The 27,291-nt window shown below is 42.0% G+C and overlaps 1 protein-coding gene across 4 annotated transcripts in view; it reads left to right on the top strand.

The window, feature by feature from the left end:
- Nucleotides 1-27,291, top strand: part of dmxl2 (Dmx-like 2) — a 163,605-nt gene that overhangs the window by 100,059 nt on the left and 36,255 nt on the right. For 2 of the 4 annotated variants that reach the window (XM_080213997.1, XM_080213996.1), the window contains exons 26-35: nucleotides 1,301-1,377; nucleotides 1,955-2,082; nucleotides 2,266-2,514; nucleotides 7,243-7,415; nucleotides 13,760-13,896; nucleotides 15,176-15,261; nucleotides 19,395-19,596; nucleotides 22,344-22,461; nucleotides 26,604-26,669; nucleotides 27,047-27,133. In XM_080213997.1, coding sequence (XP_080070123.1) covers nucleotides 1,301-1,377; nucleotides 1,955-2,082; nucleotides 2,266-2,514; nucleotides 7,243-7,415; nucleotides 13,760-13,896; nucleotides 15,176-15,261; nucleotides 19,395-19,596; nucleotides 22,344-22,461; nucleotides 26,604-26,669; nucleotides 27,047-27,133 — 1,323 coding nt within the window. Of the gene's footprint in view, nucleotides 1-1,300; nucleotides 1,378-1,954; nucleotides 2,083-2,265; nucleotides 2,515-5,982; nucleotides 6,106-7,242; nucleotides 7,416-13,759; nucleotides 13,897-15,175; nucleotides 15,262-19,394; nucleotides 19,597-22,343; nucleotides 22,462-26,603; nucleotides 26,670-27,046; nucleotides 27,134-27,291 lie in introns of all 4 variants that reach the window. The other 2 variants (XM_080214000.1, XM_080213999.1) reach the window with 2 other exon arrangements.

The raw sequence follows: 27,291 nt of genomic DNA, 5'->3' as shown, positions 1-27,291 counted from the left end.
TCCTGACTAAATTAGCTATGGGCTGATAGACTGTACAGTTTCAATTGCTTTAATTCTAGTGTTATATCTCTGAGCATACTTGGGGATCATTAACCTTTGGTATTTCTATTGTGTGCTTAACTTTGTTTTTAAGCATTGCATTTAATAAATAAAGCAATGCTTTCAGAAATGGTAGCCGTGATTCTCCCACCCCAACCCACAATTTTTTAGGCAGGTCAGGGTGAGAGATGCGCGTCACTGGCCTTGCTCCAGAATTTGCGCGTGCGCATCTCTCAGAGCCGGCAAACAATCGCCGGTCACACCACACTGGAAATTGGTGGGAAGGTAGGTAAGTAATTTGAATCATTTTTGAATATGTTTTAAATGTCATTTAAATGTAATTATCAGGACCTTTCAGTTCCTGATTAAATCTCTCACTCCGCCAGGAGTACTTCATTCCAGAGGGGTTTAGAGTAGCTTCTTACTTGCGGGGAGCTAGCAAGAGACCCCGCCAGAATGAAGGGGGGGGCAATTGGGGACCCCGCAGGGGGTTGGACAACAAAGTGGTAGTGCTGTTTGGGAATGGACATCCTGGCACTGCCAGCCTGTGCCCCCAGCACTGCTCAAGGGGCAAAGTGGCCATCCCCAGAGGGCATCTTGGCACCACTCTATTGGGCAGTGCCAAGGAGGCAGGACCTATTGTGGATGGGGCTTAGGGGTGATCAGTAGGGTTGGGGTTCCCATTGCCACTCTGCAGATAGGTTCAGTCTGGGATGGCGAAGGGCAGTGATTCGGGTGGGCTGGGGGAGTGGTCTGCTGGGGTGGGGTGTCTCTGCCTTTGGGGTGGGTCTGACCCCAATGGGGGTTGTCAGTGGGGAGGGGGGGGTTGCCGGTGCCTGGACTCCAGACAGGGGAGCGGGGGTGGTTGGTGTCAGGCCTGGCCCAGGCATTGTAAGGGCCGCGATTGGACTGTGGGGAGGACTGGAAGGACAGCACTTCAGGAGCCCGGGGCTGGCCAGCAAACAGAGAATCTGACAGATCAGGACCACTGTTCATGCGCAGAATTCCAGAGCTGTCAGACTCCAGCGCAAATAGGCCCCACCCTCCTGGATTTTTGATGAGATTCACGAATTGGGACCTCTGCAGTGCACAGAGTGGGAGGATTTGGGTGAGAAGCTGAACTGACAAAACAGTCGGGATCTAGAACAGTTTTCCTGCCAATTCCACACTTTTGGGAGAATATAAGTCATAGTTAAATCAATGTGAAGTGTTTCCACCGGTTATCCCTTATAACGTTTGAACGTTTTGCATTTTCTATTAGGTTTTCATTCTGCACACTTTGGCTGCTTCACTTTCAGCCTGTATTTACCAATCTCTATGTGACAGCCACAGCTACAGGTAAACTCATTCATTGTACTGATGCTCTTCAAACTTTATAGTGGTAGTAGAATGGTCAAATAAGTTTTACTGCAAAACATCTTCACAAAGAAACATTATCCTTGAGATTTAATTAACTGATCTATGCTATTCCATAACTAATCAAAATTTGTAATCACGGTTTCAATGAATATCATGTTGGTTTCTACATAGGAGTGATTCTGGAATGGGTAAACGTCATTTGTCTCCAGGACAGCACGGTGGCAGAGTGATTAGCACTGCTGCCTCATAGTGCCAGGGACCGGGGTTCAATTCCCGGCTTGGGCCACTCTTTGGAGTTTGCACATTCTCCCCATGTCTACCTGGGCTTCCTCCCGGTGCTCTGGTTTCCTCCCACAGCCTGAAAGATGTATTGGTTAGGTGAATTGGCCATGCTAAATTATCCCTCAGTGTACCTGAATGGGTGCGGGGGTGTGGCGACTAGGGGATTTTCACAGTAGCTTTATTGAAGTGCTAATGTAAGCCTTACTTGTGACACTAATAAGATTTTTAAAAATATTTATAGACAGGACTTTATAAATTGTTTTTCTTTTAACAGTCAAACGGCTACAAACCTGTTTACAGGAATGGTTTATCAGGGACTTCTGTTAGGAGAAAGACGTAGGCTGCGGACTGAAAGCATCGAAGAGCATGTGACTCCAAATTCTTCACCTTCACATTGGCCTGGTAAGATGGAAGAATGTGTTACAAGATTAAAACCGTAATCAAAGACAAACCTTGTATTTTCCCTTTTAAGTATGTATAAACAAGATGGCATCTACTCCATTAATCTACTAGAATGCTTTATTCCTGCTCTACTATTTAATAAAAGGTATAATTTTAATAAAATGTATAATTTGTTTGTTTCAGGTGTTTCATCACTGATTAATCTTCTTGGAACCGCTCAGGAAGAAGATCAACCCAAATTAAATGTGTTGCTTTGTGAGGCAGTGATTGGTGTCTATCTAAGCCTTTTGATCCATGGTCTTGCAACTCAAGATAGCAAAGAGCTTTTTCGATTAGTTGCTCATCCACTAAATAATCGAACCTGGGCAGCTGTATTTGGAGGAGGTGCCAAAACAATAATAAAGCCTAAAAAACGACCAGAACTTACACCAGGTAAATCAAGTTCCTGTAAAATATCAGCAACACAACTTTGCTTTATATAGCACATTTAACATGGAAAATGTTTGGAACCCTTGTCCACATCAAATGTTTGGAAAACTTGCCTAACCCTTGTTCTCAAATCCTAGCGATGTGGCACGTTGGCACAGTGGTTAGCACTGCTGCCTCAGTGCAAGGGGCCTGTGTTCAATTCCCGGTTTGGGTCACTGTCTGCGTGGAGTCTGCAGGCTCTCCTCGTGTCTGCATGGGTTTCCTTCAGGTGCTCCGGTTTCTTCCCCTAGTCCAAAAAAAATGTGCTGGTTAGCTGCATTGGCCATGCTAAGTTCTCCCTCAGTGTACCCAAAAAGGCACCGGAGTGTGGTGACCAGGGGATTTTCACAGAAACTTCATTGCAGTGTTCATGACACTAATAAATAAACTTTAAAACTTCAAATAAAAAATGCAAAATAATTATTTTATGCCCCTTACTGGGTTTCATTTGTTGCATTACTATTGATGGTGCTGAATGTTTTATAATTGTACATTTTTTATAATTTTTGAGATTATTTTTACACTTCTAAGAAAGCAAGCCCTGGGCTTTATTTTACCTTTTTTAGATTCTTTTACATAGAATACTTAATTTCCAATGCCTGTAGCTTCTAAATCGTATTTGTGATGGTGAGTTTCACATGTTTTCCAATATGAAAATATCTATACTCAGAGTAACAATATAACCTTCAACTCCTCCTCAGCCCAATAGTAATAAACAGTACTTATTGATTAGATAATCATTGACTGTTTAGGTTCCCTTTTAAAAGAGTACAGTTGTTTAGCTTCATTCAGTGTAACATTGAATGTAGCACAGTAGCACAATGATTAGCATTACTGCTCCACAGTGCCGGGGCCCTGAGTTTGATTCCCGGCATGAGGCACTGTCTGTGTGGAGTTTGCACATTCCCCTCGTGTCTGCGTGGGTTTCCTCCGGGTGCTCCGATCTCTTCCCACAGTCCAAGAGTGTGTGGGTTAGGTGGATTGGTCATGGTATGCATGAAAACATGGTAAAGTCGGGTGTGAGGCCATTAACACGATCCACATCCGCGCAGATTGCCACTTGACCAAAACCCGGGAATGGCGGCAATCCGATTCATGCCCAAAACGGGTGCAGTGGCGATTTAAATACATTTGCATTTCAACTAAATTAATGAACTGCCCGCCCAACTTTATCAGCATTTCCCCCTTTACCGCCGCGTTTGCCAATCCGGAATCGCGCCAAAATGAACAGTCTGAATCAGGCGCTCCAGCTGCTGGAGAGGCGAGTTCAGTACTTCCAGTGGCTCCATCAGTGGTGGAGGGGGGAGGGAGGCAGGTCAGATCATTCTCTGGTTGGGGTAGTGAGGCCAGATCGTTGTCTGGTTGTGGTGGGGGGGGAGGCGTTGGAGTTGGATTAGGAGGAGGCGGGTCAGATGTATCTCTGGAGGCGGAGGGGGGAGCGATCATTGTCTGGTGGTGAGTGGGGAGGAAGTGGGTCAGATGTTCCGCGGGGGGGAGGGGGGGTGAGTGAGGCCAGACCATTCTCGGGGGATAGGAGGGAGGTGGGTAATATGTATCTCTAGTGGGGGGAGGGGGGGAATTGATCATTGGTGGGGGGGGCAAGGGAGTCTGCTGCCACTCGGGTGGCAATTGGTGGGGTGGGGGGGGGTGCAGATGGATCTCTGGTGGGGGAGGGGGCAGGGGGTCTGCTGCCACTCTGTGGACAATCAATGGGGGAAGGGGGCAAGGGTCACGATCGATCTGGGTAGTGGGGGGGTGTGGCTGGGTGGGTAAGGGGGACAGTTACCTTGTGGGGGTGGGGTGATGTCTGTGGGGGCCATCGCTCCCACTTTTCATTCTTGGGCTGCTTTAAGAACATAAGAAATAGGAGCAGGAGTAGGCCATCTAGCCCTTCGAGCCTGCCCCGCCATTCAATAAGATCGTGGCTGATCTGAAGTGGATCAGTTCCACTTTCCCGCCTGCCCCCTATAACCCTTAATTCCCTTATCGATCAGAAATCTATATACCCGTGACTTAAACATATTCAACAAGATAGCCTCCACCACTTCCATGAGCAGAGAATTCCAGAGATTCACCACCCTCTGAAAGAAGAAGTTTCTCCTCAACTCTGTTCTAAACTGCGCCCCCCCCTCCTTATTTTGAGGCTGTGCCCTCTATTTCTGGTTTCCTTTCTAAATGGAAAGAATTTCTCTACCTCTACCCTATCTAGCCCCTTCATTATCTTGTAAGTCTCTATAAGATCCCCCCTCAGCCTTCTAAACTCCAAGGAGTACAGGCTCAATCTCTCCTCATAAACTAACCCCCTCATCTCCAGTATCAGCCTGTTGAACCTTCTCTGTACTCGCTCCAAGGCCAATATACCCTTTCCCAAATAAGGGGACCAAAACTGCACACACTACTCCAGTTGCGGCCTCACCAGTGCCCTGTACAGTTGCAGCAAGACCTACCTGCTTTTATATTCTATCCCCCTTGCTATAAAGGCCAACATTCCATTCACCTTCTTGATCATCTGCTGCACCTACAGACTGGGTTTTTGCGATTCGTGCACAAGGACCCCTAGGTCCCTCTGCACAGGAGCATGCTGCAACTTTTCACCATTTAAATAATATTCCATCGTACTATTATTTCTTGCAAAGTGGATAACCTCACATTTGCTAATACTATACTCCATTTACCAGGTCCTCGCCCACTCAGCCTATCCAAATTCTCTGCAGACTTTCTGCATCCTCCACACAATTTGCTTTCCCACTCATCTTTGTGTCATCAGCAAACTTTGTTACCCTACACTCAGCCCCCTCCTCCAGATCGTCTATGTATATAGTAAATAGTTGAGGCCCCAGCACCGACCCCTGCGGCATGCCACTAGTCACCAACTGCCAACCAGAAAAGCACCCGTTTATTCCACTTTCTGCGGCCTGGGAGCAATCTGACACGGGCGCGCTTCTTCAAATTTTTTTCTAACTGCGCATGCGTAGCTCAGAGTTCTGATCATTTCGGCTGCGCTAAGCCCTGCCCACAACACGAATGGGATCCACGATTTTTTTTCAGGGCAAGTGCGTATGGGGGCGCCTGAAAGCAGATTTCTAAGTTGGATCTGCATCACGCCCAGATTCAGCACTTAGAGTCAAAATAATAAAATCAGGCCATTAGTGTCCAAGGGTTCAACAGGGGTAAATACGTGGGGCTATGGGGTTAGGGACTGGATGGGATTGTGGTTGGTGTAGATTCAATGTGCCGAATGGCCTCCTTCTGCACTGTAGGAATTCTGTGAACGTTATTAAATGTATTTGTCTTTTAAAAACAAAAGTTCTTCAGTTACCAACTACTGTTTGGTGAATATAACGTTCGTCACAGCACCACCTTTGTGGAATTAACTGCCATTTAAATTTGAGTAGCAGGTATTTTTAAATAAAAGCTTAATTTATGGTGCAGGTGAACCAAATGTTTCAGCTGTACCCAATTTGGATCAAATTGTTGCCTTGAAGACAGAACCTGTAGCTGTGCCTGTGTCTCCCAGCTGTGAGACTGGGACACAATACACACCAGGACTGGATGGTGAGTGGTAGTGCAGTGTTGGTTGCTGTGGAGTTTTGCGTGCTTTTCCTTTTCGTTTGAACATTTCCTGCCCTGTGAGTAACTCTTCTTCCTTTTTCCTCTTCCCAAAATGCTGTAGATCTGTGTAAATAAAGCCACATTTCAGAAAAATGGTAACAGATTTAAACTTCCTTAAAGCTGGTGTTTAATCTCAAAGTGGCATTTTCTTATAAGAATTAACTTTATTGATTAGCTTTTCATATCTAGTTTGGAAAAAGATATCACTTTGTAATTAACATAAGATTAAAAATAACATAATTTGGAATGTAGTGCGAGGCGGACCTGATTTGGAGATTTAGTGGTTCTTGATCATAATAGCAGAACTATAGATAATTTTGTTAATTCATTAATGTCGCTGTTTTATAAGCACATGCAATTTTGCTGTGATCTGTAAACTAAAATTCGCTGAGTAACTTTAATACCAGTTGCAGATAACTGGTTATATTGGGTCAAATACAAGTACGACAGCCATTCCAAATTTACTCTCCATTAATTTAACTTTTAACTACTGATGTAATGCTGATTTCAACTTGAAATGTTGATAAACGTTAAAGAAAGTTTGTTTTTATACTGGAATAAGTTTTGAGACTGTACTCAAGATATAAGCAATATAAATGAATTTCAAATATAGCTGTGTAGATTTTTGAATTTGTGCGTAGTAAAGATTTGAATTGAATTTAGACTGCTTATCAGCTGTTGCATCAACTGATCAATGCATGCTCCCCTTTCACACTTGAAGGAAGATTTGTGTGTGGAACTATTGCAAACTTTCATGCCATCGATGTATAATCACATTTAAAGTTTTATTTTGAATAAATCCTGTGTTTATGGGATTGAAATAAACAGTATTTATAACTAGGATGATGTATAACTTAGACCCACATTTGAATATGATACTGGTCAAGTTTTAATGAAGTCTGTTGAATGTCTGGTACAGAGACACCAATCCGGTGTTTTTCTTTTGGACACTAATTCAAGGATCTTGACTGGACAATGCTAAACTGAGCTGTTTGCGTTTAGGTCAGCCATTATTATCTATAAAGGCAACCACACAGCCAAAGATTTCTCTCAGCATATCTATCACATTGCTCTGAACAGTTCCTCCGGAGGACATTGATCGATATCGACGGAGATTTAACATGAAGATGTTGGTTCCTGGTAGACCAGTAAAGGAAACTTCAGCGCCACCACCTGTACCTGCAGAGAGACCATCATACAAAGAAAAATTTATTCCACCTGAGCTCAGTATGTGGGATTATTTTGTGGCCAAGGTAAAAGCAACGTAATTAAATGTATTGTCGCTATTTTATTATATTTTTAATTCATTCAAGGGACACAGGCATCGCTGGATAGGCTGCATTTACTGCCCATCCTTAATTTCCCTTGAGAAGGTGGGGTTGAGCTACTGCCTTGAACTATCACAGTCCATCTGGTGTAGGTACACCGATGCGGGAGGGAGTTCCGGGATTTTGATCCAGGCAGTGAAGGAATGGCAATATATTTCCAAATTACAATGGTGAGGAACTTCCAAGTGGTGGCTGAAGCGGGTGTTTTCTCTCAGATGCAAAGTATTGAGCTGAACCCAGCTAAATACAAAGACTCGCAAAAGACATTATAGAACATAGAAAAACTACAGCACAAACAGGCCCTTCGGCCCACAAGTTGCGCTGCTCATATCTCTGCCTACCAGGCCTACCTGTAATCCTAAATCCTATTAAATCCCATGTACTCAGCCAGAAGTCTCGACCCTAACGAGTTCGCCTCCACCACCACCGACGGCAGCCGATTCCACTCATCCACCACCCTCTGAGTGAAAAACTTATCCCTGACAACTCCTCCAAACCTACTCCCCAGTACGTTAAACCTGTGTCCCCTCGTAGCAACTATTTCAGCCATGGGAAATAGCCTCTGAGAGCCCACCCGATCTATACCCCTCAACATCTTATAAACCTCTATCAGGTCACCTCTCATCCTTTGTCTTTCCAAGGAGAAAAGACCGAGTTCCCTCAACCTATCAAATTATGCTGTTTAAAGTCATTTTTTATTGACCAACAGAAGTCAGGAGAAAGGCAGCCAAACATGAAGACTCCTTTCTGAAGTCTACAATGCAATGGCAAAATGGCTATACAGTTTTGGGAATTCATTTCTCCTGCCTGTCCTGTCATACTAACTGGATGCTCCAGTCACATTAGTACACATTTACCTTGGCCAATTGCTTCCTATCTTCTAGCAGAATTAGGAATTCATTGGTCAATAGGACCTGGAAGTTCCTACCCACTGTTAATAAGCAACTTCACTTACGTAAATCCGTAAGGTTCAAAGGCTGCTTTCTCACCGTAAGCCACAGAGTTGAAAAGGTGACATTACCACTGTCTTGCTCTGCCTTTATTATCAGTAGGAATTGAATACTTTGTGAATACTTCTATTCATCTATTCATTTTCTAAAGTATGAGAATTTGCACACTCAATGACGTTCTTCTGATGATATAACTATTCTGTGGCTTATTGTTCCCAAAGAATTTGGCCTATGTTAATTCTCTTCCCATTATGCTCCAGGGCAGTTTCATTTTGACCAAGGTGCACAATATATTCAAAAATACCAGTTTAAATCTAAAATGCTTGTTTAATTTCTGTAACAGGAGTTGTGTGTGTCAATGCGAGTAGTCGAAGTATAAGGCACATTGTGGTCCTTATTCTAAGTTACTTTCCCCTGTTTAGTTATCTTTTTCATTTTTAAATCCCAGGGTTTTCTGAATTCCTCTAACAATGGTGTTCCCATGTTTCGGATGCCCTTGTTCTTTTACATAGTAGTGGTGTTTGGAAAGTGCTGTCTAAGGAACCTTGGTTAGTTGCTGTAGTGCATCTTGTAGAATTCCTGCAGTGATGGCCTGGAGTTGAGATGACTGACCTCCAACAGCCCCAACCATCTTTCTTTGCACTGAGTGTGACTCCAACCCACAGAGAATTTTCCCCCTAGTTCCCATTGACTCCAGTTTTGCGAAGGCTCCTTGATATCACATTTGGTCAAATGTAGTCCACTGTGCATTGATGGTGGAAGGAGTGAATGTTTGTGGATGCAGTGCCAATCAAACAGGCTGATTGTCCTGGATTGTGTTATATATTTAAAGGGGTTGCAGGTTGATTTAAGAGTTGATCACATGATTTGATGGTGATGACATTAGGCTGTTGTCGCAGGCTTTTTTTTTTACATTTAGTTTTGTATTCTATGCAGAGCAGAGAACATCTCTTTTAATAAAACCTGTTTGTTAATTTGAATCCACATGTGCAAATGTCTTTTTCTTTTCTGGTAAAACCCACAACCTCTAACATAGCTAGGACATTACAGATTGCGTCAGGCTTCTCGAGTGTTGATGGAGCTGCAGCCATCCAGGCAAGGGAAGGGTATTCCATCACACACCTGCCTTGTGCTTTGTAGATTGTGGGCAGTCTCTGGTGAGTTAGGAGGTGAGTTACTTGCCTCAGGATTCCTAGTCTCTGACCTGCTTTTGTAGCTACAGTATTTAAATAGCTAATGTAGTTCAGTTTCTGGTCAGTGGTAATCCTCAGGATGTTGATACTGTGGATTTAGGAATGGTATTACCATTGAATATCAAGGGGTGATGTTTGGATTATCTATTGCTAGAGGTGGTTGTTGCCTGTCATGTAGGTGATATGAATGTTACTTGTCAACCAAAGCCTGAATACTGTCCAGGTCTTGCTGCATTTGGGCATAGGCTGCTTCAGTATCTGAGGAGTCGTGAATGGAGCCGAACATTGTGTAGTTATCAGTGAACATCCTTATTTTTGACCTTTTAATGGAAGGAAGGTGGGGAAGCAGCTGAAGATGGTTTAGCCCAGGATACTACCCTGAGGAGCTCCTGCAGTGATGGCCTGGAGTTGAGATGACTGACCTCCACAGCCACAACCATCTTATTTGCACTAAGCGTGACTCCAACCCGCAGAGAGTTTTCCCCTTAGTTCCCATTGACTCCAGTTTTGCTAAGGCTCCTTGATATCACATTTGGTCAAATATAAGCTTGATTGTTAGGGGCAGTCACTCTCATCTGGCCTCCAGAGCTCAATGGCCATGTTTGAACCAAGGTGTAATAATTCAGGAGCTGATTGGCCCTGGCGGAACTCAAACTGAGTTGTCAGTGAGCAGGTTATTGCTAAGAAAGTGTCACTGGATAACACTGATGACCCTTTCCATTACTTTGCTGATGATTGGGAATTAACTGATGAGGAGGTAATTGGCTGGGTTAGATTTGTCCTGCTTTTTGTGTACCACTTACATGGGTAGTTTTCCACATTGCTGGGCAGATACCAGTGTTCTTGCTGTATTGGTACAGCTTGGCTAGGGGCACGGGTAGTTCTGGGGCACAAGCCTTCTGTACTTTGCAGGATTATTGTCACGGCCTGTGATGTACCCAGTGCCTTCAGCCATTTTTTTGGTATCACATAGGCTGAATTGAATTGGCTAAGACTGACATCTCTGGAGGAAGCGGGATGGATCATCCACTTGACACTTCTGCTTCATTTTTTGCACTGATGGGCTTGGCTCCCCTACCATTGAGGATGGGGATAGTCGTGGAGCCTCCTCTCCTGAATTGTTTAATTGTCCACCACCACCATGGTATGACTGCTTGATCTGTTGGTTGTGGACTCACTTATCTCTATCACTTACTGCTTATGCTGTTTGATACACAAGTAGTCCTGTGTTGTAGCTGCACTGGGTTGACACATCATTTTTAGGGTATGCCTGGTGCTGTTTCTGGCATGCCCCCCTGCACTCTTCATTGAGCGAGGATTGATCCTCTGGTTTGGGGTAATGGTAGTGTGGGAAATGTGCCAGGCCATGGGATTACAGATTGTCATTGAGTACAATTCTGTTGCTGCTGCTGATGGTCCACCTCACCTTGTGGTTGTCCATTCTAGAGCTGTTAGATCTGTTTGAAATCTTTTTCATTTAGCATGTACCTCACAAGAGGTTATTGCAGAAGGTCAGGGGACATGGAGTTGGGGGTAGGGTGTTAGCGTGGATAGGGTAGGGTGTTAGCGTGGATAGAGGATTGGTTGTCAAATAGGAGGCAGAGAGTGGGGGTCAATGGGTGCTATTCGGATTGGCGGTTGGTGACTAGTGGGGTGCCCCAGGGGTCGGTGCTGGGGCCTCAGCTATTTACCATTTATATAGATGATCTGGAGGAGGGAACCGAGTGCAGGGTGTCGAAATTTGCTGATGACACCAAGATTGGGGGAAAGGCAAATTGTGCGGAGGGTGTGGAGAGTCTGCAGAAGGATCTAGATAGGCTGGGCGAATGGGCCAGGAAATGGCAAATGGAATTTAATGTTGGCAAGTGTGAGGTGGTCCACTTTGGTAGGAAGAATGGTAGGAAGGACTATTACTTACGTGGCAAAAAACTGCAGCAGGCGACGGTGCAGAGGGACCTCGGGGTCCTTGTGCATGAGTCGCAAAAACCCAGCTTGCAGGTGCAGCAGGTGGTCAGGAAGGCGAATGGGATGCTGGCCTTCATAGCGAGGGGGATTGAATATAAAAGTAGGGAGGTCTTGCTGCAGCTGTATAGGGCATTGGTGAGGCCGCAGCTGGAGTACTGTGTGCAGTTTTGGGCGCCGCACCTGCGCAAGGATATTTTGGCCCTGGAGGGAGTGCAGAGGAGGTTTACTAGGCTGATACCGGAGTTGAGGGGATTGAGCTTTGAGGAGAGGCTGAATAAACTAGGCTTGTACTCGGTAGAGTTTAGAAGAATGAGGGGAGATCTCATTGAGACGTATAAGATGATGAATGGGATGGATAGGATAGAGGTGGAGAGACTCTTCCCGCTCAAAAAAGACAGTAGGACTAGGGGGCACAGCCTCAAGATAAAGGGGGGGCGGTTTAGAACGGAGTTGAGGAGGAACTTCTTCACTCAAAGGGTGGTGAATCTCTGGAATTCTCTGCCCGTTGAAGTGGTGGAGGCTGCCTCGCTAAATATTTTTAAGAAGCGGGTTGATGGGTTCTTGATAAGAGAGGGGATTAAGGGTTATGGGGAGAGGGCGGGAAAGTGGAACTGAGCCACAACAGATCAGCCATGATCTTGTTGAATGGCGGGGCAGGCTCGAAGGGCTAGATGGCCTACTCCTGCTCCTATTTCTTATGGTGGTAGTGCCACACAGCTCAGTGGAGGGTATCCTCAATGTGAAGGTGCAACTTTGTCTCACAAGGACTGTGTGGTGGTCACTGGTACTGATACTGTCACGGACAGATGTATCGGCAGCAGGGAGGTTGATGACAAGGAGGTCGAGTATGTTTCTCTTGTCATTGCTTCACCACCTGCTGCAGACCCAATCTACCAGCTATATCCTTTAGACTCAATCAGTTCGGTCAGAAGCGGTGCTGCTAAGCCATGTTTAGTGATGGACATTGAAGTCCCGCACCCAGAGTACATTCTATGCCTTTGTCGCTCTCAGTTCATCCTCCAAGTGGGGTTCAACATGGAATACTGATTCATCAGTTCACCAGGAGTGCTACATTGTAAACAGCAGGAGGCTTCCTTGCCTACGTTTTTCCTCGTACCAACGAGACTTCACGGGATCCAGAATCAATGTTGAGAACTGCTAGAGCAACTCCCTTCTGACCGCAAGCCACTGCACCACCATCTCTGCTGGATCCGTCTGTCTGGGCCGTTGTCTGGAAGGAATTATTCCATGAGGATGACTGTCAGGCTGTTGCTTGATTAGTCTGTGAGCCAGCTGTCCACAGATTTTAATAAAACGAACTTGCAGAGTTGATAGGGCTGAGTTTGCCATTGTCATCTGGTGCTTGGATCAATGCAAGGTGGTTCATCTGGTTTCATTCCATAGAACGTTACAGCACAGAAACAGGCCTTCTGGCCCTTCTTGGCTGTGCCAAACCATTTCTCTACCTAGTCCACTGACCTGCACCTGGACCATTTCCCTAAACACCCAGCTCATCCATTTACCTGTCCAAGTATATCTTGTATGTTAAAAGTGAGCCTGCATTTACCACTTCATCTGGTAGCTCATTCCAGACTCCCACGACTTTGTGTGAAGAAGCTCCCCCCCTCCTAATATTCCCTTTTAAACTTTTACCCCTTTACCCTTAAACCCATTCCTTTGATACTTTTCACCACATGTGGTCAGACCAGTTGAGGGCAATTGATAGTGGTTTCATGGTCATCATTAGACTTTAGTCCCAGATTCAAATTCAGGATTCAAACCCAGAACATTACCAGAGTCTAATCCAATGAAAATACTACTATGCCACCAGCTTCTCTGATCCACTAAAAATTTGATTGATTTATCATACCATGAACGTTTATTTCAGTCTTCTCATAATAAAGATAAGCCTGCTTAGTGCTCCATGCCCCCCAGGCCAAGGCTGCTACCTGCATGGTGTCAGACATAGTGCTACACTAATAGATTTCTCCATCCAGATGTGTCTGACTATATAAAAACAGCCGCAGAATAGTAAAGCAAAAAGTTCATTGAAACCATAATTATTGAATTTAAACAAGAGAGCACAAATACTTTTAACTGCCATGCTTTCTAAATTCTTTCCCCAATGGTATTTCAATTCCTTTTGTATTTGTGCTTTAAGCCATTCCTACCTCCATCTGAGAGTGGATTTATGTACGACTCCGATGAAAGTATCCCTAGTGATGATGAGGATGACGAAGATGATGCTTTTATTTCTGACACTCAGCTACAAGAGCATTCAGACCCTAACTCTTACAGGTTAGTTTAAAGGATCCTTTATGCAGTACACACACTTCAACAGGTATTTAAATCTTTGCATTATAAACCAATATGTAGCAATGCCGGCATTGAACTGTGGTAAACACAGTAAGAAGTCTCTGAACATCAGGTTAAAGTCCAACAGGTTTATTTGGTAGCAAAAACCACTAGCTTTTGGAGCGCTGCTCTTTCACCTGGTAAGTGGGAGTTCTGTTCACAAACAGGGCCTATAAAGACACAAACTCAATTTACAAAATAATGGTTGGAATGCGAGTCTTTGCAGGTAATTAAGTCTTAAAGGTACAGACAGGGCCTGTTACTAACTATCCTGTCTGGAGACAACACACATCTCTTTAACCTGTGCTTAATGCTCTCTCCACTCACATTGCCTGTACTTTTAAGACTTGATTACCTGCAAAGACTCACATTCCAACCATTATTTTGTAAATGGAGTTTGTCTGTTTATAGGCCCTGTTTGTGAACAGAACTCCCACTTACCTGACGAAAGAGCAGCACTCCAAAACCTTGTGCGTTTTGCTATCAGATAAACCTGTTGGACTTTAACCTGCTGTTATAAACCAATAGACAGCAAGTCACTGCAGAATTGTTTGTTTAGCTGCTTAAAATAGCTATGTTTATAGAATGTGTATTTCACAAATCAGTTTTGGGGTGGATGAAATGTAGGGGACTTGTTCCTAGTTTGTTCTTTCCATTCAAGTGTTTTCCCCCTTCTAATATAAGTAAATGATGTTCTCACCAATCACTATCTTTGTGAAGCTTGATAACCTTCCTATTTCTTAGGTCCCTACACAGACAGCAATTGGGGTTTAAGCAGCAAGGAAAATGGAAGATAGGGACGCGATAATGTTCCAAAGGCTTCATGTTTGAACGTAGAATAGCAAATTCATCTTATTGTTGAGCACTAGAGTAAAGCTTTGTACCTCTACTGTGACTTGATCAGGCATCCAGGAAGGTTGGTGGAGTTGGGGCCAGAAACTTGTAAGTGCTGGCATTTATCAGATAAGAATTTGCAATGCTATAAAGGAGATTCCCAGGGCCAGATGGATTCAGCGGGGTGAGCCCACCCCTAAAACTCAACTAAAGGCTCACCATGGATCCTTTTACAGTGGATCCATGTTTTTAAAAAAAAGTTCTCCTTACTTTTCTTAATTTGAGTTACTCAGCAGGTAGGATGGATCTAGTTGGGACTCTCCTTTTAGCCCCAGTGTTGATGTAAAGAAGCTTGTATCTGGTCAAACAGTTTGCATTTATTTTACAGTTGGGCACTGATACGCTTAGGAATGGTCAAGCTTGCACTGAACAATGTGAGGAATTTCTTTCCTGTTGCAGGATTGGAGTTTGCAGGTATGATACTTCTCTGAGCTATGATGTAAAATTTACAATAAATTATCCTATATATGAAACAAAACCATAATCTTGAGTTTAATAAGCTTTAAAAGATTACAATACTTGAGCAACTAGTATTTAACCTATTACTCCTTTTGTAATAAAGGGCTTTGTGTGAAGGAAGGTATTACTGAACTATTAAGATTTAAGTACTTTATGGTTATATTATATGATTTTTAAACATTTAAGGATAGGTGTAAAGCAGCTTAATTTGAAGTATTAGGAACAGATTTTAAAAGCTGTTTATTCCATATCAAAGTAGTAAATGTTTACAATCCATAAAGCAAGTGCTAGTTTTAATCTTGCCAAAATCCAAATGCATGACTCCTTTGCAACGTTCAGCAGTTATAAAGAATTAAAATACTTTTCTAACTTGAAAGCTCTCAATTCTGTCTACGGGAATCAAGTAATGTGAGGTGTACATAGCTAAAATAATCAGCTGCTAACATACTGACATTTGTGACCCTGGACATCTACATCTTCTACTGGAGTCTTAAAGGGGGACAGAAATCCAATCAGGTGTAGAAAGCATTTGTTTTTCTTCAGATGTTATTTAGGTAAAGAGATACTCTGATTTTTTTTTTCTTTTGGGGAGGAAAGGAAAACATTAGCTGTAATGATGTGCAGTTCATTTTTCTAAATGTCAAAAGAAGTTCCCTCTGTCAGATTTGTTTTATTAAGTTTTCAGATTTAATCTGCACATCTTTCAGTTGTTAAGAATAATTGTTAATACACTCATCATTTTGTATCGCATCATAGAATATTGTAGTATAGAAGAAGGCTGTTCGGCTGATCCGAGCTGTGCCAGCTCTTTCAAACAGCAATCCAGTTGGTCCCAGTTTCCTGCTCTCCATCATTGCCCTGCAGTTCTTTTATCCAGTAAAAAGTCTGACAACACCAGGTTAAGTCCAACCGATTTATTTGATAGTACACTCACCAGCTTTCGGGGTTAGTCCCTTCGTCAGGTGAATGGAGAGTTCTGGCCTCAGAGCATATAAAGCACAGACAGTTTACAGATTACTGATTAGAATGCAAATCTTTACACCTAACCTGCTGTTCAAGTCCTAAAGTGGCTAACAATGTGAGTGGAAGGAGCACTGATCACAGGTTAAAGAGATGTGTATTGTCTCCAGACAGTACAGTAAGTGAGGTTTTGCAAACCCAGGCAAGTCACGGGGGTTACAGATAGCGCGACATGAACCCAAGATCCTTGTTGAGACCGTCCTCATGTGTGCGGAACTTGGCTATCAGTCTCTGCTCAGCGACTCTGCACTGTCGTGTGCCGTGAAGGCCACCTTGGAGAATGTTTACCCGAAGGTCAGAGACTGAATGCCCATGACCACTGAAATGTTCGCCAACAGGAAGGGAACAGTCTTGCCTGGTGATTGTCAAGCGATGTTCATTCATCCGTTGTCGCAGCGTCTGCATGGTCTCCCCAATGTACCATGCTTCGGACATCCTTTCTTGCAACGTATCAGATAGACAACGTTGGCCGAGTTGCAAGAGTATTTACCGTGTACCTGGTGGATGGTATTCTCACGTGTGATGATGTCATCCGTGTCGATGATCCAGCATGTCTTACAAAGGCTGCTGAGGCAGGGTTGTGTGGTGTTGTGGTCACTGTTCTCCTGAAGGCTGCTGGGTAGTTTGCTGCGAACAATGTCTGTTTGAGGTTGCATGGTTGTCTGAAAGCAAGAAGTGGGGGTGTGGGGATGGCCCTGGTGAGATGTTCATCTTCATCAATGATATGTTGAAGACTCCGGAGAAGATGTCGTAGCTCCTCCGCTCTGGGGAAGTACTGGACGACGAAAGGTACTCTGTCCACCATGTCCCATGTTTGTCTTCTGAGGAGATCGGTGCGGTTTTTTGCTGTGGCGCATCGGGACTGTCGTTCTGTGAGTCGAGCGCCATATCCTGTTCTTATGAGGGCATCTTTCAGCATCTGGAGGTGTCTGTCGCGATCTTCCTCATCCGAGCAAATCCTGTGTATACAGAGGGCTTGTCCATAGGGGATGGCGTCTTTAACATGTTTAAGGTGGAAGCTGGAGAAGTGGAGCATTGTGAGATTGTCTGTGGGCTTGCGGTACAGTGAGGTGCTGAGGTGACCGTCCTTAATGGAGATGTGTGTGTCCAAGAATGCAACCGATTCTGGGGAATAGTCCATGGTGAGTCTGATGGTGGGGTGGAATTTGTTGATGTCATCATATAGTTGTTTCAGTGATTTTTCTCCATGAGGCCAAAGGAAGAAAATGTCATCGATGTATCTAGTGTATAGCATCAGTTGAAGGTCCTGTGTGGTGAAGAAGTCTTGTTCAAACCTGTGCATGAAGATGTTGGCATATTGAGGTGCGAATTTGGTCCCCGTGGCTGTTCCGTGTGTCTGGATGAAAAACTGGTTGTTGAAGGTGAAGACATTGTGGTCCAGGATAAAGCAGATGAGTTGTAAAATTGCATCTGGAAACTGGCAGTTGTCGGCATTGAGTACTGAGGCAGTCGCAGCAATGCCATCGTCGTGGGGGATGTTGGTGTAGAGCACCAAGATATCTATTGTGACGAGGAGTGTAAATAAAGCTCTTTTCAGCCAGTTTAATCCATGAGATCATTAAAATTGCTTGTTTATAATAACAATAAACATGTGCATAGTGTGTGGTGAACATCAAGATAGATAAAAATAGGCTTCAAAATGACAGAAAGGGGCTGTTGGAATATGGGCTTTCACCTGGCAAAGGAAATTCAAAACAGAAAAGCACGAGATGATACATTTTCATAGGAAGAATGAGGAGGGACAATATGTACCAAAAGTACAATTTTAACAGGGATGAAAGAAGAAAAATGTTTGGCACAAGAAGAATGTGACATGAGAAAAGCTCTTTAAAATGAAATGAATAGTTGGACTTGCAATGTCCTGCCTTACAGGATGGTGAATATAAATGGAAAAAAACAGTCTTTAAAAGGGAATTAGACAAACACTTGCTGGATAAAAGAACGTCATGATGTGGATATGCCAGCGTTGGACTGGGGTAAACACAGTAAAAAAAAAAAACGCCGGCATATCCACATCATGACGTTCTTTTATCCAGCAAGTGTTTGTCTAATTCCCTTTTAAAAACTGTTTTTTTTCAATTTATATTCACCATCCTGTAAGGCAGGACATTGCAAGTCCAACTATTCATTTCATTTTAAAAAAAGAGCTTTTCTCATGTCACATTCTTCTTGTGCCAAACATTTTTCTTCTTTCATCCCTGTTAAAATTGCACTTTTGGTACTTATTGTCCCTCCTCATTCTTCCTATGAAAATGTATCATCTCGTGCTTTTCTGTTTTGAATTTCCTTTGCCAGGTGAAAGCCCATTTTCCAACAGCCCCTTTCTGTCATTTTGAAGCCTATTTTTATCTATCTTGATGTTCACCACACACTATGCACGTGTTTATTATTATAAACAAACAATTTTAATGATCTCATGGATTAAACTGGCTGAAAAGAGCTTTATTTAATAGAAATGGAGATTATGCTGACACTCCGAGGCATTTACTCAATATTTATGAAAAGTGCAAAATTAAAAGAAGTTATTTCACAGTTGTTCATTATTCACAATAAAGATGCAATTTTGCAAAATGTAGATTAAATTGCTTAACAAAAAGTAACATTCTGAAAATTGGAATAATAAGTTAGATATTTCACCCTAAAAGTCTTCACTTTGATTTTGAAAAACAAAATATTACTTAATTTAGAAGGCGGCATAGGTTTAAAGTGCGAGGAGCAAAGTTTAAAAGTGGTGTACGAGGCAAGTTTTTTTTACACAGGGTGATGTGTGTATGGAACTCACTGCCGGGGGAGGTAGTGAAAGCAGATACAATAGTGACTTTAAGGGTCGTCTTGATAAGTACATGAAAAAGATATGAATGGGGGATATGGTCCCAAGAAGGGCAGGGGGTTGGTACAGGCTTGGAGGGCCGAAGGGCCTGTTCCTTTGCTGTAATTTTCTTCGTTCTTTATATTAGTAGATTAATATTTACATCAGAAGTGAATATAGTTTTAAAAAGCGACTTTCATTTCTGTATTCTTCAAAGTAAATGTCTCTTTGTTCACAGATCTCCCAGTGACATCACCATTGGGTAATGCTGTTATTCAGACTTTAGAAAATTGGCAACAAATACTTCAGGCAAAAATGGAAGAGTTTGAAGGCCCACCTCCAAATTATATTAACACCTACCCAAGTGACTTCTCTGCAGCTGGTGGACCAGCCATTCTGAGGCACAAAGCAATGCTTGAACCAGAAAACACTCCATTCAAGTAAGAGAACAAACAGGAAAGATGACGAGTACATTCTGTGAAGCCAAATTCATATTTTGATAACTCTGATTACCTTTAACTTCAGTGTGTATCCTGAAACTTTCTGCATAGAACAAATGTACTAGGTATTTTCAAAATATTGAGGATTAGATTTTATTGTCCTAAAAAGAAACAGGCCGCAAAATGTAAAATAATTGCTAAAATAATCCGGTCTTTGGATCGTGGGAATCAAATATATAACAGAAGATGCACATCTAGACTCTGCACAAATCCTGATGTTTGGATCTATCTGGCAATTGCCCGAGATGTTTTGGCTTCCAGTGGGCAATTTCCCTGCTGCTCGGGGCCCTCCACAACTTTGGACACATCCGTGAACACACCTGGATAGTTACTCAGAAAAATAACTCCGGTTAACAAGTATAATACATGGGTAGCTCCACAATAAATCCATCCCAATCCAACTGTACCTGACAGTTTCCCAACCAACCTGACCTAACAACCGAATTGCACCCCGACCAACTGACTAGCCTACCCGACCAACTTCCCACTTACCTACCTAACCCGACTTGCTCCTCAACCATCTATCCTTCACCTACCTACCCATCCACTCATTCATTCACTAATCCAGATTTATTCATTAAAAGCCTTTGAAATATTTACCAGAATATGGCAGCTAGTGCCATGAAAGGGGGTATGCCTTCTATATTGATCTTCTTTGCAGACCTTTGCATGGATTCCTGCAATGAGGGAATTCTTCTGGAACTTTGGTCCTTTTTAATCAGGTAAATAGGCAGATTTCTGTTTGATCCTCATTAGACGTAGTGGTCCCACCATGGTTCTGATGCTGATCAGAAAATTTGGACCAAAGATGGTTGTCAGATTAGCTAAAGAAATAGAAAAGTAGTCCTTTTTCTTAGGAGACAGCAAAGAAATGAAGCAAAAGAAAACCAAACAGGCTATAGAGCCTGCTCTGGATTTCAGTGTAACCATGTCTGATCTTGGGCTTCAACACTACTTTTCCACCTGCTCCCCATGTCTCTTGATTCCCTAAGATACCAAAAATCGGACTTATCTCTGCCTTAAATATATTTAATAATGGCACATCCACAACTCTAAGGCTAGAGAATTCCAAAGAATCACAACCCTTTGAAAAGCCTTTTGCTTATCTCAGTTTCAGGATAAAGGATTGATCATCTAACGCTGTGTCCCCTTGTTCTACATTCCCTAGTAAGGGGAAACAGCACATCAATATCTACCCTGTCAAGTTACTCATAACCTGTATGTTTCAGTGAGATCATCTGTCCTCCTTCTAAATTCCAGAGAATATAAACTCAGCTTCTCATCATAGGACAACCGTGTCATCCCAGTAATAATTCTATTAAAGTTTGCATTTAATTTTCTGGATTTAAATTTTCCAAATTCATAAAAACCTTATCTGTCAAGTCTCCAGATCTGTCCCAGGGAAAATGGTCTTTCCTCCTAACGCAATGCTCTGAGCTCAGGAATAATGCTCTGACTTTTTAATAATTCTAGATCTTTCCTGAAATAGAGGCCTAAGCAAACCTACAGGTGCAATATTATCAAGATCTGATACAACTTCAACATTCCCTGCTTAGAATTATGAATGACATCTTTAGTACTATAGCTCAGCATTTCAATTGATTTCTGTAGCACGTGCTAATGCTGAACAGGCCATTTTAATGATTTATTACCAAAAGCTACCAGTCCTCTTTTCTGACTTGTAATTTGAGCTCTACAAAATATATATATAGTCCACATTAAATGATGCTTCAAATACTGAAGTAATGAATCTCCTGGATCTGATTATCCAGTGCTTGTCTCAGCCTTGTAAGCCAGGTTTGATCTTGTACTGTACAAAGTTAGTTGTCCTCAACCTGATTGTTGTAGGGATGCTCCATTGGATTCAGCATCTTGCGTTAGAGAAGGGAAAATAAGATGGAGGCTGGGATTTTACTGGTTTGCCCTGCCCATTGATGGGCAGAGTGAACTGGTAAAATTGCGCAAGAGCCAAGAAATCAGGATCATGCCTGATTTCTCAGCTCTCGTGACTTTGAGAGCCAGATTTCCAGCGAGGTCAGCTCCTCGCCAGGCTGAGAGGATAAGTAAATTATTTAAATGTATTATAACTTTGATTTGCATGGCATTAGTGAGCTCGGCACTCAGTCGTTTGGGGGCTGCATTACCAGGTGGTGTGGGACTCGCGATCAACAGTGATGTCCTATGATTGTGAGGAAGGGACTGTGTTCAGGCTGGCTGCAGCAGTAGAGCCCAGACAGCACTCTTCCTGTCTGTCAGACCTCTGCTATTGCATATGTGCTTGTTTTGCAGACTGGCTGATGAATTAAGCCCAGCCCATTGCTTGCAGCAGCTAGAAGTGGTCATGACCGCTTTTCTGTGCGCTGTGTACATAGCATTGGGCATGAAAACTCACCCAAAAATAGATCTGCAACTCTCCCATTTCTAGCTGTACACTGAGAATCATTCTCATAAAATTCTGCCGGGGTTCCCAGCCTTGACGGTTTGAAGCTGAATGCAATTACTCTAATCATGATGTGCATTTACATGAAATGTTTAGTGAACTAGCTTACAATTCACTTCTTATCATGAAATTCCTGACAAAATAACTGTTGCAATAAAATCTTTTTTGCAATAAAATTAAACTCTGAATTTATTGGCTTAATTTTAGTTATTATGTACAAAAGTCACATTTGTTTATTTTATTTCAGGTCAAGGCATTATTCCACCTTTCCTGTTAAAAGGCTGTGGCACTTTTTGGTCAAACAAGAAATTCTGCAAGACACATTCATAAGATTTATATTCACAAAGAAAAGGAAGCAAAGTGAGGTAAATTGGGGTAAAGACAAAAGTTATTGTCTTCTTTAAAATGTTATCTCTGGAATTAATATTTCAGGTTTAAAGATCTGATACATATTTGGTATGACTGTTTAAAGCTTAACACAAATGATGCGAATGATGATGTGTCAACTTGTATTAATTCAGTTGAAGCAATCAGTTTAGTATTAACAATAGAGCCTGAATGATTTCAAGCCTGTCCATTGGGGCGAATGGTTGGTTAAAATGATAGGACCTTCTGGCTGCGTTTCTGAAATGCTCCCAACTACCATCAATTCTGTTGCTGGATTTTTGGCACCATCAGCAGATAAACTCAAATAAAACTCAGTTGCAGGTTTTACTCTGGATTGTGAAAGTCAAGCAATCTGAAGATGCCCAATGATTACAGTACTTTGTAATTTTCTCTACCATTTCCTTGTGGGAGAAGAAGAACAGGAGTGCTTCTCAAGCCTTGGAGGGAAATCATTGAGCTTCCCTTCTTCTGACTCTGGTCAACTCCAGAATTTGCTTTCCCACACCCCATCCCCCAATGCCTCATGTATCCCTCAGGATAGGAATTAAAATTGCCCAGACCTTACTCTAACAATGAAATTGGGGTTTTCAATGTCCATTTACAGCACAAACCTTTAACTTAACTAATCATATCACACAAAATCAGAAAGGGCATGGAAATTCAGTTACAATGTACATTTAATTTGTGCATATTTTGCACATTGTCTTTCTATTTATCGTACTGTAATATTCTATATTAACTTGCACTTAGTATTTTTGCATCCATATTTGTTAACTTCTGCTAATGGAAAAGGTTTCACTAGATTAAATTTTTGCATTTCTGTTGGCAACTTTGTACTGCTTAAGAATTAGATAAGGAACTAAGTAATTGCATTGCAGGGTACAGAAATAAACCATGCTAAGAATGATTATGGTATCCGGTGAACCTTGTTGGAAAGGTTGTCATCTGTCTGTACATTGAGTGAGTGTGACCGCCTCCTATCTCCCCCTCCATGGTCATAAACCTGCCCATAACATAGTCTGTCTGGAGCTTTGTATAAAGAATGCTTGAGTTTTGAGTTAGTGCTAGTGAAGTATGACCCAGTTTCAGGAGAGGAAAGTAGGAAAAAGACAAAATAGGAGTGTATGGGTGCAGAAATTACATTCATTATTGTGCAATCTCAGTTGTTACAGTAGATACAGACTTGGGGCTGTATTTTCAAACTGAAGTTGGGAAGAAACGCCTGGAAAATTTGTGGATCTTGACTCCACACCACAGCTTCATTGCTCATGCAACATGATCTTGAACTGTAAATGCCCTAACTGGGCCAGATGCAAGCTCTGTTATGTTATCAGGAAGCAGGTGTTGTCTGCAGAGCACCAGTGGCAAAGGTAGATAGATGGCAACCATAATGGGGCCTACTTCTGCCTTGGGGAAGAGAGCAGGTATATTGTCAGGGCCAGTGAACTCAACAAACACAAAAGTGGCCAAAGTGGCCGAATACAAAAGAAAAGGACTTAATGTGGTGCAAGATCCCCCAGCTCCCAATTTTTTTCAGTGTTAGAAAAAAATTTTAACTCCTGCCTGCTTTGAACCCCAGTGTGCACTAACATGATTTTTCAAGTTCAGCAGTTTCAACCTTGCAAACCTTAGCCATGCCAACCTTTTTAACAACTCCTCAAGGACCTTAATGGGCTATTAACTGGAGGTGAGCAGGCTTCTCATTCTTTTGAAAATTGAATCACGTTCCAGAGGTGGGGGGGATCCAGTGCCACACTCCATACCAATTCTCAATTCCAACTAGCATTGAAAATCCCAGCCTTAATTAATTTTCCATGTCAACCTAACTGGAGGGAAGTTTTTTAAATATCAAAAAAAATCAACTTCATTGCTACTTAAATGCTAATCCAATTTGTTTTAATATTAGTGTAAGGAAATGCACACTGAATTACCTTGAATAAGTTAGGCACATCATCAATTTACTGCTTGCCGCCTTGTTTTATAGTCCTGGCAGTATTGTTCATCTAGGCCTACATATTACCTGTTTATTTGGAATTGTGGTTTGTATCCTTTTTGCCTTCTCTGCACATAACATTGGGGTTTCTAAATGTATCTATCAGACTGTGAGAAGGCTCTTCAGAAGTCAAAGAATAAATATTTCATTGCTCCCCAGTCACATTATGATTTGAATCTTGCAACAAAGGCTGTGGATAATCTCCCTCTACAAAGAAAATCAACCACTTTTCACCTTTCTCTGTAAACTGTAAACTTTTCCACAAACGTTTTGTAAACCAAAGGTGTATTTTAGTGCTGCTTCTGACCTTACGGTGACGTCAAAAACATTGTCATGAAATTCTGATTCTTCATGACGATTCTTCACCTAACTTTGCAGAGCATTGACTTTTTTGGGAGCAGCATTTACTACAGAATTTATTTTATTATGAACTTTTTATTCCCTCAAACTTTTACATATTTTGCCTGGTGGCAAATGAGGAGGATTATTTAGCCATTTTTGTTGAAGAGCTCATGTTCAAACATAGAAGTATGAAACAATTAAGATTTTGTTTGGGAAATGGCCATGTTCATCATCAGGATCATCGTTGTAGACTTGAGTAAATTCTCCTTGTTCTTAGTCACTTGTATACCTGTCACTCAGCAGCCCAGGGATTCCTCACTTCAAAATGCAAGTCAACCTTTTAACTTCTATAAGAGTCCGTTGATGGTCTGAACTTACTTACCAATAGTCCCAAATAACTAATGATGGGCTGCAACAACATTTACAACAAGTGGCATTTTCTGGCCGTACCCACTGCAGGGACTGAAAGTTGTTGCATCCCCCGTGGCGGGTCCCGTCACTGTGGGGTGGATAAATTTTGGCCTATATCTTTTCCAAACTTTACCACTGCTACCACCAGTGTGATCTGACCTAGGATGAGTGAGGATTTTTTTTGTATTGTCCTTGTCAATGTATTATCCAAATCTCCCATAAACAGCTGTGTATAAAGACCATCCTTCACCTCTAGTAGTTTTGTACAGTGTTTCCAATAGCATTACCTGCTTTGTCTGATGCTCACGTTGTTCAGTGAGTCTGGGAACATTTCCCCATGCCCATTGTAAGACTTGAAAGTGCCTGCATTGTTGCAAAATTACCAGAGTAGTATTAACATATATTCGGTACTGAATGTTGTTTGGAGAGTGTTTTGCACCAATATATTGTTAAATGATGTTTGATCCATTCTGAATTAATCATTCCTTCAAACAAACACTTTAGTTGGGAGACATTAGGATTGTCGAGCCCATCTGCGAAGGCTTCCAGTTGGTTAATCTTTTTGGGTTATACTGTTATAGGGTTTATCAGAATTTACTAATATTCTGACTGATGATCAATGTCATATATTAGTGATGTCCTTACCTTGTCTTTTTGCTTCTCCTATAATGGAACCCATTGATGTTTACTGATATTAGTTTGGCCTCTAGTTTTATCAGTGTCATTTCTTTGAATCGTTTATTTTCTTATGGGGAAGTAAGTTTGATTTTAGAGCTAATTTCTGCTTTATGGATGACAGTACACTTGCCTTATTTGACTCACTTCGCCAGTTTTCGGTGCTGTTCTTTAGCCTTGAGCATGGGAGTATGTTGGACTCATTTTCTTCCCACTTTCATTGTCCGTTGTTCCCTCCTTTCTGTCTCTCATCCCCACTTTTCCCTGTTGTGTGGCTGTTTTTCATGTAGCTTTAATTCAAATCCTTTTATTGTACGCAACCAGCATGATCTCTGCAGTATGGATATTTTGAACTGCCTCTCCTGGTTCTAATTGTTGAGCCACAAATCTACATTTAGAAACCCATTACCTAGATTTTTGCTTCAAATGTATTAACTTATTTGATGAACAGTTGGTAAATGTGCCTCATCTGCATAAGAAGATGAAGGTTGAAACCCTTTCGGTATAGAAAGAGAAGGCAAAATTCAATGAATTTATAGGTAAGACATCAGTCAATTTGTTCAATCTTGTGAAGTTGTTTTGCCAATGTAATACTGCCAAGGCTTCATTTTTTTAATTCAGTAAAAGCATTTTATTCATTTTCGTTTTTTTATTTCTGTGCATGTGTAATGTGCTGTGACTGTGTGCTGTGTTGTGTAGTCAGTAGAAGACCATGTGGACCAAGTCAAACAAAACTGCGTAGTGGATCACCGTGGAAGCAACAAGGTAGCATCCCTTACCCACCCGCTCATCTTTAGCAGCTATTATAAATACACTAGCTTCAACATCTTGTTTAATGGCGTGTGAAAGTAAATAATTGTACTCGTGCAGAGCTCCATCTCATAGTTGTTATGTCTGTGGAGGTTGCAGTGCAACCACAAGTATATCATTCCATGTGAATTCAAAAAAATTATATTGCTGGTTTTTATACAGCTGTTTGCTGCATTGCTAAAACCATTAAACAGATAGTAACGCTGGTGATTTTTAAAGTTTCGCTGTGTGTTTTATTTCCAATTTAAAGGCAAACCACACTGTCAACTTTTAAGATGTGTAGATATATGAATAACTTTAATACTTTTATCATATGTAATACTATCCTTTAGGTTGAAACAGAAATGGGCTACCCGGGTAGAAAAGCAAAGATTATTCACAAAGATTCTGATGCCATAATGGCATTTGCAATTAATAAGGTAAGAAAGATAAGTAGCTTTCCATCTCTGGGTCCCTTATCCATCAGATAAAATATTTTGCAAACAACACTGTCAATCGCTTGGAATCAATCTTGTCATCTTTGTATAATTTCTAATCTCTTTTTGGCATTTTGATGTACCGTAGCTGCCATATTAGA

This window comes from Carcharhinus amblyrhynchos, chromosome 28 (genome assembly GCF_965287045.1).
Source record: "Carcharhinus amblyrhynchos chromosome 28, sCarAmb.v2.hapA, whole genome shotgun sequence".
NCBI lineage: Eukaryota > Metazoa > Chordata > Chondrichthyes > Carcharhiniformes > Carcharhinidae > Carcharhinus > Carcharhinus amblyrhynchos.
This window is presented reverse-complemented; position numbering and strand designations above follow the sequence as displayed.